The sequence below is a fragment of the Rattus norvegicus genome, chromosome 2, assembly GCF_021556685.1.
Source record: "Rattus norvegicus strain SHRSP/BbbUtx chromosome 2, alternate assembly SHRSP_T2T, whole genome shotgun sequence".
In the NCBI taxonomy this organism is placed as follows: Eukaryota; Metazoa; Chordata; class Mammalia; order Rodentia; family Muridae; genus Rattus; species Rattus norvegicus.
Window position 1 is genome coordinate 436,409 of NC_141535.1, and position 12,572 is coordinate 448,980.

Genomic DNA, 12,572 nt, shown 5'->3' on the forward strand with positions numbered 1-12,572 from the left:
GGTGGCTGCACCGACCCTGTGGGCAGAGTCCCAGCCTCGCGAAGCCCCCGCCCCCAGGCGACGAAACCGCAGGGGGCGTGGCAGCGATTGATCCTCAAAGGCCTCTCAGACAGGTGTAGCCCCAGGAGGAACCCGGGGCCTCAAGTTCGTTCATAGTGTCCATGATCAACGTGTCCTGCAATTCACATTAATTCTCCCAGCTAGCTGCGTTCTTCATCGACGCACGAGCCAAGTGATCCACCACTAAGTGTCGTGTCAGTATCTGGGGTGTGAGCGGACTCGTGTGGGTGCTAACAACAGCACCAGCTCCCCCGCCCGCCCCTGCTGAACCGGAAGAGAGGGGCCAACGGTGAGGCGGCTCCACCTTGGGCCAGCCAGCAGGAAACTAAAGGAAACGTGGAAAAAAAAAAAGACAGGGTCGGGAACGGAAAGGCGGGACACACGGGACATGGGACGCCGCAAACCCAGCACCCAGCGGCGGCCAGCCAATGGGCGGGCAAGTCGGGCGCTCGGGCCGGGACCCCACGGGCGACCAGAGGGGGCCCACGACATGGCCCCCGACCGCCGCCTCTGTAAGCTCCGGCGGCCGGAGGGGGCCCGCTGAGTCTCAGGGAGCACCAGGTGGAGGGAGGAAACGGGAAGCCCTCCTGTGGATGACCAAAGGGAGGTAGGGCGACCCCCCGGGGGGGTCTTTAAACTTCCGTGCCTGAACAGGACAGCTAGGTACCCGGACAGGAGCAGGGCGGACACGCGAGGCCCAGAAGGTGGGGCGGGCTGTGAGAGCCCACCAGTGGCAGAGGCATCCCCTGCACGCGACAGAGACACACTTGCACCTTCAGAGCGGGAGAGCTGTGGTGGAGGGGAGGCAGGTGCTATGAAGAGTGGGAGCGGGTCCCGGCCACCGTGTACCGCCCCCTCCCCCCTGTGCACACGAGATGAGATCACGGAGCCGGTCCAGAAAGAGGCAGAATGACCTCGGTACGCCGAGGGCCTTGGCTGGCCAGCGGGCAAGGGAGGTGCCGGCAGCGGAGGCAGCAGTGGTGGGGGCAGAGGCAGGTGCACAGAGTCAAGGACATAGGCAGAAGAGCAAGGGATAGAGAGAGAATGGAGGAGGTCCCTCGACGGACCAGACCTGACACCCTCCACGCACCGCTCCTTAACGACCCCCGGCTTTCCCGAAATGCTCACTTGGCCGGCGGCCACGGCACACGCCACGAATGCGACCGGGACACAGAGACATGTCTCCCGGTGAGAGGAGGGACTTACACAGGCCCGAGAAAGGAACAGACACCCCCTTGGCCTTCTCCATTAATGATCCTTCCACCGGTTCACCTACAGAAACCTTGTTATGATTTTTACTTCCTCTAGATAGTCAAGTTCGACCTTCTCAGCCCTCCGACAGGGCCATGGGCTGATCAGGCCTCACTAAACCATCCAATTGGTAGTAGCGAAGGGTGGTGTGTACAAAGGGAAGGGACTTAATCAACGAAAGCTTATAACCGGCACTTACTGGGAATTCCTCGTTCATGGAGAATAATTGCAATCCCCGATGTCCATCACGAATGAGGTTCAATGGGTTACCCGCGCCTGCCTTTGTAGGGTAGGCACACACTGAGCCAGTCAGTGTGGCGCTAATGCAGCCCCGGACATCTAAGGGCACCACAGACCTGTTATTGCTCAATCTCGGGTGGCTGAACGCCACTTGTCCCTCTAAGAAGTTGTGGGACGCTGACCGCTCAGGGGGTCGCGTAACTAGTTAGCGTGCCAGAGTCTAGTTCATTATCGGAACTAACCAGACATATTGCTCCACCAACTAAGCATGGCCATGCACCACCACCCACGGAATGGAGAAAGAGCTATCAACCTGTCAATTCTGTCTGTGTCCTGGCCTGGTTAGGATTCCTGTGTTGAGTGAAATTAAGCTGCAGGCTCCACTCCTGATGGTGCCCTTCAGTCATTTCCATTAAGTTTCAGCTTTGCAACCATACTCCCCCGGAACCCAAAGACTTTGGTTTCCCAGAAGCTGCTTGACTATCATGGGAATAACGCCGCTGCATCACCAGTTGGCATCTGTTTAGTTATGTACCCCCATTTGTTTTTCTCTTTCTTTCTCCATTTCTCTTTCTTTTTCTTTCATTGGGGGAGGGGATTTTTTTAAATTCACATTTTAAATATGATTTTCCTGATTTGCCCTCTAGAAACCGGCTATTATTTCCCCTCATGCCTCCTGTTCTGAGGGCAGTTCCTCACTCACCCACTCACTCCTTCCAACCTGCACATTCTGACAGTTCCTTACACTGAGGCATCAAGCCTTGAGAGGACCAAGGGCATTTGCTCCCATTGGTGACTGAAAAGGACATCCTCTGCTTCATATGCAGATGGAGCCATAGGCTCATCCTTGTGTATTCTTTGGATGGTTGTTTAGTCCATGGAAGATCGAGTGCAGAGGTTTGGTTGGTTGATATTGTTCTTCTTATGGGGTGGCAAACCCCTTCAACTACCACAGTTCTTTCTCTAACTCCTCTTTTTGGAACCTTGTTCACAGCTCAATGGTTGACTGCAAGCATTCTCTCTCCCTTCTTCCCTCCCTCTCTTCCTCCCTCCTTCCCCACACCGCTCTATGTTTGTATGTATGTGCGTTTGTGTGTCTCTGTGTATGTGTGTGTGTGTCTGTCTGTCTGTGTGTCTGTCTGTATGTCTTTCTAAGTGAATGTCACTTTTCTTTCCTTAGATAAAGTGATGAGATAAGAGTCTTACCCAAGCTATGCAAATACGTCCTTTAGGCTGAGGCCAGAGTATTTTTTCCCTCTGTTCTACTATTTATAGACCTAATACTAGGAGCTTCTAGCCTCCATGTAATCCAACCTTCCAAGCTGACTGATTCAATATGGTTTCTCTTGGCATCTTCATGAGTTGTTCTACTTGGACTCACATTAACTTGGACAACGTGTTACAATCTTCTGGGTCCTTCTAATTCTCCAGCTTTTTCTGTTCTCCCCAGTGAATAGTTTGTTCTCTCAGAACCTGAATCTGTAAAATCATGTCCAGAAAGCTTCTGTATGCACATGCCACACAGCACAACTTCTCTTTCTTGCTCTACTTTTCTCTGTCTTTCTTTTGTCTATTTTTGTCTCTCTTTCTCTACTCATGTGTATTCTCTTATTCCTAAGCTGTTCTCATGTGAATTGGGCGTATTTTATCTGTGATACATTCTGTGACTTTTTTCTCTGAATTACTACTTTATCTGGCCCTCAATTATATGACACTTTCAAACATGGCTACTTCCTTATATAAACTAACCTTACAATGTACAATCATGTTGCTAATATTTGTCTACCTAGTTCTTACCTGGACCTATTGGTTGTAAAGAATTAACCTTTCAGGATGCCTATATTTATGGCAGAATCTTTCTGACCTTTCATATATGATGTCCTGTGTCTCAAAGATGAGGGTATTAGAATAAAATTATTCTACACATTTTCTAGAAGGTTGAAAGATTCAACTTAAGTCTTATTTTATGATCCCATTCGCAGCCATCAGTCCAACACACAAAATCACTAAAACAAATCCTAGTTGCATCAGGTAGGGTGGGAAGATATCCCAGTGATTAAGCAGCAGGAAATGTTAGAGAGACATGGGAAGAAGATTGTTTATTGGTATATATTTATGGCTTGCTCAGCCTGTGTTTTTATAAAAGCTAGAACAATAAACCCAGTAGTGGGACAACCTACAGTGAGCTGGGCCCTCCAACAAAATTATTGATCAAGAAAGTGCCCACAGGCTTTTTCATTGGACAATCTTATGAAGAGTTTTTTCTCAGTTAAGATTTCTTCTTCCAAGTTATCTCTAGTTTTATATCACGTTGATAAAAAACCTTCTTATATAGTTTGTAGGTGAGAGTTTGTTGGTGGATATCTCTAAGCTTATGTATTGAAGTGATATCATTAAAAATTTTACAAAAGAATGGCTAATAATAACCTGTGTGTGTGTTTCTTTAATTCCGCAGGTTTTCAACCGATTATCGGTACCGTGTCGGTGCTGGCATTGGGCACCGACAGTGTATGTCAGTGAAATTATGTGTGTATATGTGTTTCTGCATGCCCACAGATATTATATGTATCATAATAGGGTATTAAAGAGGACAATGTCTTAATCTGAAGAAATGCTTTAGATTGTAGCACACACCAGTAAGAAAACATTCCTTTTTGGCATGGGGTAGCAATTGGGCTTGCAACAATAAATTATGAAATATACTAGGAAGAATGAAATAGCTCAGTAGGTAAAGATATTTGTTGCCAAGGCAGTTAACCTTGGTTTGGTCCTTGGGACATACACAATGGAAGGAGGAAATGAATGCCATAAATTGGACTCCGTCATCCACATGTGTGCAATCACATGCAGAAACAAGCAAATACTCAACTAAAAGAATCAGAAAATTAGAATTCTAAAAATATAGGACTTAAATATATATGCATAAATTAAAGGAAATAGGTTGACATGAGATATGGTAAGAATTCTGTAAAGCTGATACATACCCAGACTTAGAGAAAGTATCCCTATACATATGTGTGTTTCATTTCACCCCTTTCTGAAGCAAGAAAAAAATTACATACATGGAATATCTGCATAGTATTACAGAGCAACAGAACATAATATTGAGAATTAAAGGAAGAATACGTATATAGTTCATATGAAGGCAACTTGGTCTTGCAGAGATAAGCTAAACAACTCCTGTATACTATAAGTTCAGACTCATGAATATGTATTACTCAGATTGATGAATCAAAAAACTTAAATATGGGGCATGTAGATTCCAGAGACTTTTCCACAGTGGAATTGTGTAACCAGGGTGACCAGAAAGTAGCACTTGTATTTGTACAACTTAGATTTATAGGGACCTTTCCTTGCATGGTGGAGGAATAGGCATCTACACTGAAATGTACTATATGTAACTAGAGAAATAAAACAAAATGTTCTCCTTTATAACCAAACCAGGAATACTACTAGGAGATTCCAGGTTTCTTAGTCACATCGTGAAATAGAATCAAGTGACCTTGTTCCAATATGATATTCTTCATTCTTTCTGAGATATGAGGTAGAGGATGAAAGAAAATACCCCAAAACCTGGGTTTAGGGTAATATATTAGTTAAAAATGTCAAGTGTATGAGTCCAAGGGGAGCTGACATCCATCAGGAGTCCTGGAATACTTCCACTGGACTCTCCACAGTGGTTGCCTGTGTAGGATTTAGTTGCTGAATCAGCACTCATTTTTCAAATGTAGAAGACATCAAAATATAGACAAGAGGGATCATCCTCATATTCATTTACAAAGCACCCCCACATGTTTTCTATTGTCTTACTTGGAAAGGATAAATTTAAAAGAGTAAAACAATATTATTATACTCAAGGAAAAAGCTTGTGTCAAAGAAACAAAACAACAATTAAAGGCAAAAATCTATGTTTTTCAATAGAGTGACTATAAGGAAAAGAAGTACACTTTAAGCAGCCATTGTTATCTTCTTCAAATTTTTGGAGCATGCATGTTATAAAATGAATGATAAGATAGAATAACAATGTAGGGTGAGAAGCTAATTGAGAGAGGAGCAGAAATTAAACTCAAAGCAGCTCAGAGCATCAAAGAAGCCTGTGGTAAAACCAAATCTGCAGCAACACAATTGTAAGCAATACCCATTATGGAAAAGTAAAAGACAATTCAAAAGACACATTAATGTATATGATGGACACTTGCATCAACTTGGATTTAGATGCCTCTAAATATGGTGCAGTTTGTCTCATATCGAGAAGGCAAAATGTTCCCCTTCAAAATTTGAAGTAGATTGAATAATTTTACCCTCTTTGTCCTAGTGAAAAAAAAATAAGGCCAGAAAATAATTTAAATTGTAAACGTGTGTATGTGGGGGTTGTGTCTTTATTAAATTATGTGTTAGTATTTGCATGTCTAGGGTTGCCTGTGGAGCCTTGAAAAGGAAGGGTATGGGGTCCCTGAAACTGAAATTACCAGTGATTATGAGTCATCTTTTTCTTTGAATCTAACATGGGTCTTCTTCAAAAGTAGTTCATGTTCTTACCTTCTCCGTCATCTCTCCAATCTCCTGTAAAAATAAGTTAAAAAAATGATTTCTGTTGCCTAAAGACAAGGAGGCTGAATGAATATAATGATTCTGAGGTTATTTTTAAAGATGAAATTCATTATGATAGACAATGGGCATAATATATCTAAAACTAAAAAAGATAAAGTGCAAACAATAAGGAGCAGTGTGCTGTATGAGAGATGTTGCAGGGTAAAAAATGACATGAAACTTTCTAAAGAGGCTTGAGTCTTCTTATAAGGTTGCAGTATTTGTGTGTACATGTTTGTGTGGGGGTACATGTGTCTGCAGGTGCATGTCCTCAGGTGTGAATAAGGAGGTCAAAGGTCAATACTGGGTATCATTCTCAGTCACTCTCTACTGTATTGATTTTGTGACATGGTCTCAAGCTGACCATGGAATTACCAATATAGCTAGACTGGGGCTCTGTCAAGCCACAGGGTTTCTTTCTTCTCCATTTCACAGGCACCAGGATGATTAGCTTGGAACACAGTCCCATGACTTTTTACATGTTCTCTGGAGACTGCACTCAGATCCTCATGCATGTATCAGAAATAATTTAGCAGAGGTGCTACCTCTTTCTGGCAGTGGCCATGTAGCTGCTGTAAAGAATAGCATATGAGTGCTTCAGTGACAGGATTCTACTGTGGCAAGTCAATGGAAACCACTTCTCAGTTGACAAGGTAAATTTGGTGGCCTTTATATTTAGTACCAAGTTTGCATGCCCTGCAAGCTCTCCATTACTTCATTGTACTGCATATAGTCATTATCAATATTGTATCACTTCATCAGTCATGGACAAGGCCATCTGGAGTCACACAGACTAAGTCACTGTGGATGATTCTACATTTTTCTCAAAACTCTTTCAAGGGATAAAATGTTCTTCACCTCTTTTTTTATCTATCAATCCTCCAGATGTTACCATAAATCCTGGGAATTTGAGACTTATAATCGTATCTGTAGAGAAGTACCCAGTCACACTGAGCAAGTCTCTGTCCATTATGGAGAGAGGTAGGTCCTGCTTACATAACTGTTTTTAAGAAGCTATATCTGATCAGTAGAGACATGGAAAATGCAGAGATTATGTGGGATTGATAGAGACTTGAAAATGGCTCTTAGAATGATTGTATCTTACAAAGATCTATATATTAGAAAGATGTCTAGAAGATCTGCTTTGAAAAATGAACTTGTCTGTCTGCAATTAAAAAGGAATTATGATAGGAGATAATAACTAGAGATAGTTTATCAACAAATGTTTAATTCGGCCTGTCACCATGCGTAACTATGTAACCAGGTTTGCTACCAGACCGGTATATCTTCCTGTTTACTGGACATGCCTGGCCAGATATCTCTTTAGTCTTGCTGTGTGGGAGCCATATTGGATTTGGGCCTGGTTGCTTTGTCACTGTGTGGCCTTGGTTTAGATTGTAGGATTAAAAGCCTCTCCCTGTGATTTATGGCACAAAAAGTTTACATTCACAGAATGTTGTCAGCCTCAACAAGACCCTTCTGGGTCTCCAGCAAGGTTTGACCCCTGCTGAGCCCTGCCCTTGCATATAGAAGCTTTTTGTCCCCAACTGGGAACAGTCTGGCCAGGTACTTCTCACCTGAGTCAGAATTAGGCTGGCCTTCCTGGTTATTTTCCTAATTTATTCAGGCCACATTTTTGGTCCTTTGTTAAGGAAGTCTCAGCCAGGGTTCCCCACTGTGCTTGGCAGATACCTGCTAAGTGCTGTACTTGGGATATATAGTTGGTCAATAAAGAAACCAGAGGCACTCTTCCTCTTCTGGCTTGACAGGAATAACCTGTGTGTGTGTGTGTTTCTTTCATCCCACAGGCTTTTGCCCTATTCTCAGTACCCTGTCAGTGCAGGCGCTGACATTGCTGAAATTGTGCTTTTTAATGCAAAATAAGTTTAGGTGGTGATTGATCCAAGGAATGGGAGAAGGAGGAAGCGGAACTATTGGGGACTTTGTGTAAAGATAGAGCATTTGAAATGTGGATATTATGGTTTTTTTTAATAATGTAAGCAATGATATCACTGCTTGGGTAAGCACTATTGTCATTGTATAAATATAGAAGGCTCAAGTTATTTGTGGCCACTTGCCTGAAAATCAAAAGGTGGTCAGTGTCTTCACTTTTGTTAACGCCCCTTCTCCATTTCAGGACCTAAACATTATAGCTAGAACTGGCATTGGCATCTTCGTGGTTCCTAAATTTTAAGTTTTTAAAAAAATTTATTAGACATATTTCTTTACTTCCATTTCAAACATTATTCCCCTTCCCAATTTCCTGTATATAAGCCCCATTCCCTCCCATCCCCCTCCCCCACACAGGTATTCCCCCTATACATCCACTTTATTCCCACCCCATACTCCCCTGCACTGGGGGTCCAACCTTGGCAAGACCAGGGCCTTCCCCTTCCCCTGGTGCCCCAACAAGTCTGTTCTCTGCTATATATGCGGTTGGAGCCCTGGATTATTCCATGTATAGTCTTTCGGGACTGGTTTAGGCCCTGGAAGCTCTGTTTGGTTGGTATTGTTGTTTTGATGGGGTTGCATGCTCCATCAACTGTTTCAATATTTCGTCTAATTTCCTCCAAGGGTCTTGTTCTCAGATCAGTGGTTTGCTGCTAGCATTGACTTCTGTATTGCACATCCTCTGGATGTGTCTCTCAGGAGAGATCTATATCCGGCTCCTTTCAAGATGCATTTTATAACTTCATCAATCTTATCTGGTATACATATATATATATACATATATATATATGTATATATATATCCATATACATATAATATACCCCCTTTTAAGAAGGAGTGGGAGCATCTGAACTTTGGTCATCCTTCTTCTTGAGCTTCCTGTGGTCTGTGGATTGCATCCTGGGTAATTCGACCTTTTTGGCTAATATTCACTTATCAATGAGTGCATACCAAGTGTGTTTTCCTGTGATTGAGTAACCTCACTCAGGATGATATTTTCTAGTTCATTCCATTTGCCTATGAATTTCATGAAGTCATTGTTTTTGATAGCTGAGTAGTACTCTACTGTGTAGATGTACCACTCTTTGGAATCCATTCCTCTGTTGAAGGGCATATGGGTTCATTCCAGCTTCTGGCTATTATAAATAAGGCTGATATGAACATAGTGGAGCATGTGACTTTGTTGTATGTTGAACATCTTTTGGGTATATGCTCAAGAGAGGTATAGCTGGGTTCTCAGGTAGTGCAATCTCTAATTTTCTGAGTAAACTCTAGACTGATTTCCAAAGTGGTTGTACCAGTTTGCAATCCCACCAACAATGGAAGAGTGTTCCTCTTTCTCCCCATCCTCCCCAGCATCTGCTGTCAACTGAGTTTTTTATTTTAGCTTTTCTGAATGGTGTGAGGTAGAATTTCAGGGTTGTTTTGATTTGCATTCCCCTGATGACTAAGGATGTTGAACATTTCTTTAGCTGTTTTTTGGCCATTTGATAATCTTCAGCTGAGAATGATTTGTTTAGCTCTGTACCCCATTTTTAATAGGGTTATTTCACTCTCTGGATTCTAACTTCTTGAGTTCTTTGTATGTTTTAGATATTAGCCCTGTATCAGATGTAGGATTGGTAAAGATCTTTTCCCAATCTGTTGGTTGCCATTTCATCCTATTGACAGTGTCTTTTGCTTTACAAAAGCTTTGCAGCTTTATGAGGTCCCATTTGTCGATTCTTGATATTAGAGCATGAGCCATTGGCGTTTTGTTCAGGAAATTTTGCCCAGTGCCCATGTGTTCGAGACACTTCCCCATTTTTTCTTCTCTTGGTGTGAGTATATCTGGTTTGATGTGGAGGGCCTTGATCCACTTGGACTTAAGCTTTGTACATGGTAATAAGAATGGATCAATTTGCATTCTTCTACATGGTGACCTCCAATTGTACCAGCACCATTTATTGAACATGTTATCTTTCTGCCATTGAATGGTTTTAGCTCCTTTGTCAAAGATCAAGTGACTATAGATGTGTGGGTTAACTTCTGGGTCTTCAATTCTATTCCACTGATCTGTCTGTCTTTGTACCAATCCCATCCAGTTTTTATGACGATTCTTTGGTAATACTGCTTGAAGTCAGGGATGGTGATTCTCACAGAAGTTCTTTTAATATTGAGTATAGTTTTTGCTATCCTGGGTTTTGCAAATTGCTCTTTTTATCTCTATAAAGAATTGAGTAGGGATATTGATGGAGATTGTATTGAATCTATAGATTGCTTTTGGCAAAATGGCCATTTTTACTATATTAATCCTGCCAATCCATGAGCATGGAAGATCTTTCCATCTTCTCAGTTCTTTCTCAATTTTTTTCTTAAGAGACTTGAAGTTCTTGTCATGCAGATCTTTTGTTTGCTTGGTTAAAGTCACACCAAGATATTTTATATTACTTGGGAATATTGTGAAGGGTGTCATTTCCTTAATTTTTTTCTCAGCCTGTTTAACCTTTGAGTAGAAGAAGGCTACTGAATTGTTTGAGTTAATTTTATACCCCAGCACGTTGCTGACATGTTTATCAGGTTAAGTAGTTCTCTGCTGGAAGTTTTGGGGTCACTTAACTGTACTATAATATCATCTGCAAATAGTGATAATTTGATTTCTTCCTTTCAAATTTGTATCCCTTTGACCTCTTTTCACTGTCTAATTGCTCTGGCTATGACTTCAACTATTAGATTGAATAAGTAGGGAGAGAGTGGGCACTCTTGTTTAGTTCCTGATTTCAGTTGGGTTGCTTCAATTTTCTCTCCATTTAGTTTGATGTTAGCTACTGGTTTGCTGTTATATTGCTTTTACTATGTACAGATATGGTCCTTGAATTCCTGATTTTTCCAGGACTTTTATCATGAAAGGGTGTTGAACTTTGTCAAATGCTTTTTCAGCATCTAATCAAATGACCATGTCATTCTTATCTTTGGGTTAGTTTATAGTGGATTACATTGATGGATTTTTGTATATTAAACAATCCCTGCATCCCTGGAATGAAGCCTAATTGATTATGATGGATGATCATTTCGATGTGTTCTTGGATTCCGTTTCCAAGACATTTGTGAGTATTTTTGCATCAATAATCATAAGGGAAATTGGTCTGAACTTCTTTTTCTTGGTTGGGTCTTTGTGTGGTTTCAGTATAAGATTAATTGTATAATCTTATTATTCAATTATTAATTCATAGAAGGAATTTAGGTGTGTTCCATCTGTTTCAATTCTGTAGAATAGTTTGAACATCTTAGTATGAGGTCTGTAGAAGTAGAGTTTCATAAAGGTTACTCATTGTCAGAGCCCGAATGTGCAGAACTAGAGTTTCATAAAGGTTGCTCATTGTCAGAGTCCGGATGTGCAGGGCCGGACGTGCCTGAGGGAGAGCTAGAGATAGGACTTGCCAAACCACCTATCAACCCCAAGGACACTGACCATCCATAGCCTCCCCTCCCCTTCCTTCACCCCCCTGAGTGAGATGAGCCACCGTACCTGCCTGCAAAGCTGCTAGATAACACATACTCCTACCTGATGTCAATTCACGCCGAAAGTAACCATGCACCTTTTGAATTGACCAATCATGTGTAACCGAGAGAATGCCCCTTACCTCCCCTATATAAATCCCCCAGTTTGGAAGCTCGGGGTTGATTCCTCTGTCTCCTGTGTAAGATACATGTCAACCTGGGATCCCACTAAGACCTGGGATCTCGTTAATAAAAGCTACCTCTTGCTGTTACATCAAGAATGGCTACTCGTGATTCCTGGGGGCACCCCACCCCGCGATCGGAGCGAGAGATGCGGCTCCCCCTTTTGGGGTACGCTCTTTCAGGTCTTCTGTGAAGCTCTGGTAGAATTCAGACCTGAATCCATCTGGACCCGGGCTCTTTTTGGTTGGGAGACTCTTAATAACAATAACTGCTTCTATTTCTTTAGGAGCTATGGGGGTGTTTAGATGGTTTATTTGTTCCTGATTTAGCTTTGGTACCTGGTATCTGTCTAGAAAACTGTCCATTTCCTCCAGATTTTCCAGTTTTGTTGAATATAGGCTTTTGTAGTAGGATCTAATTTTTTTTTTCATTTCTTCAGATGCTGCCACCCTATTCATTTCTGATTTTGTTAATTTGGATACACCCTCTGTGACCTCTGGTTAGTCTAAGGGTTTATCTATCATGTTGATTTTCTGAAAGAACCAGCTCCTGGTTTTGCTGCTTCTTTGTATACTCATTTTTGTTTGTACTTGGTTGATTTCAGCTCTGATTTTGATTATTTCCTGCCTTCGACTCCTCTTGGGTTTATTTATTTCTTTTTGTTCTAGAGCTTTTAGGTGTGCTGTCAACAGTGGCCCTTAGAATTGGGGGCGATTTGGAGGGGGCGTTTTGGGTCTCCTTGGGTATTCCATTGTCTTTATAGGTGATATCTTCTGTCCTAATGTGGTCTTTATCTGGTTGGCTGTTTTAACCACTAC

At 42.1% G+C, this 12,572-nt stretch overlaps 1 protein-coding gene, 1 non-coding gene and 2 pseudogenes across 2 annotated transcripts in view; 2 read left to right on the forward strand and 2 right to left on the reverse strand.

The window, feature by feature from the left end:
- LOC148006609 (uncharacterized) overlaps positions 1-12,572 on the forward strand; it is a 2,902,548-nt pseudogene that overhangs the window by 387,133 nt on the left and 2,502,843 nt on the right.
- LOC134486017 (5.8S ribosomal RNA) lies at positions 100-252 on the reverse strand. Its single transcript, XR_015679498.1, has one exon. It is a non-coding gene; the product is annotated as a 5.8S ribosomal RNA (ribosomal RNA).
- The window catches only part of LOC147995903 (uncharacterized), a 57,779-nt gene continuing 45,641 nt past the window's right edge, over positions 435-12,572 (forward strand). The window contains exons 1-2 of the mRNA XM_087638934.1: positions 435-667; positions 7,027-7,122. Coding sequence (XP_087495060.1) covers positions 489-667; positions 7,027-7,122 — 275 coding nt within the window. The 5' untranslated portion in view covers positions 435-488. The remainder of the gene's footprint in view (positions 668-7,026; positions 7,123-12,572) is intronic.
- LOC147995904 (18S ribosomal RNA) lies at positions 1,310-2,210 on the reverse strand (annotated as a pseudogene; the record flags this gene model as incomplete).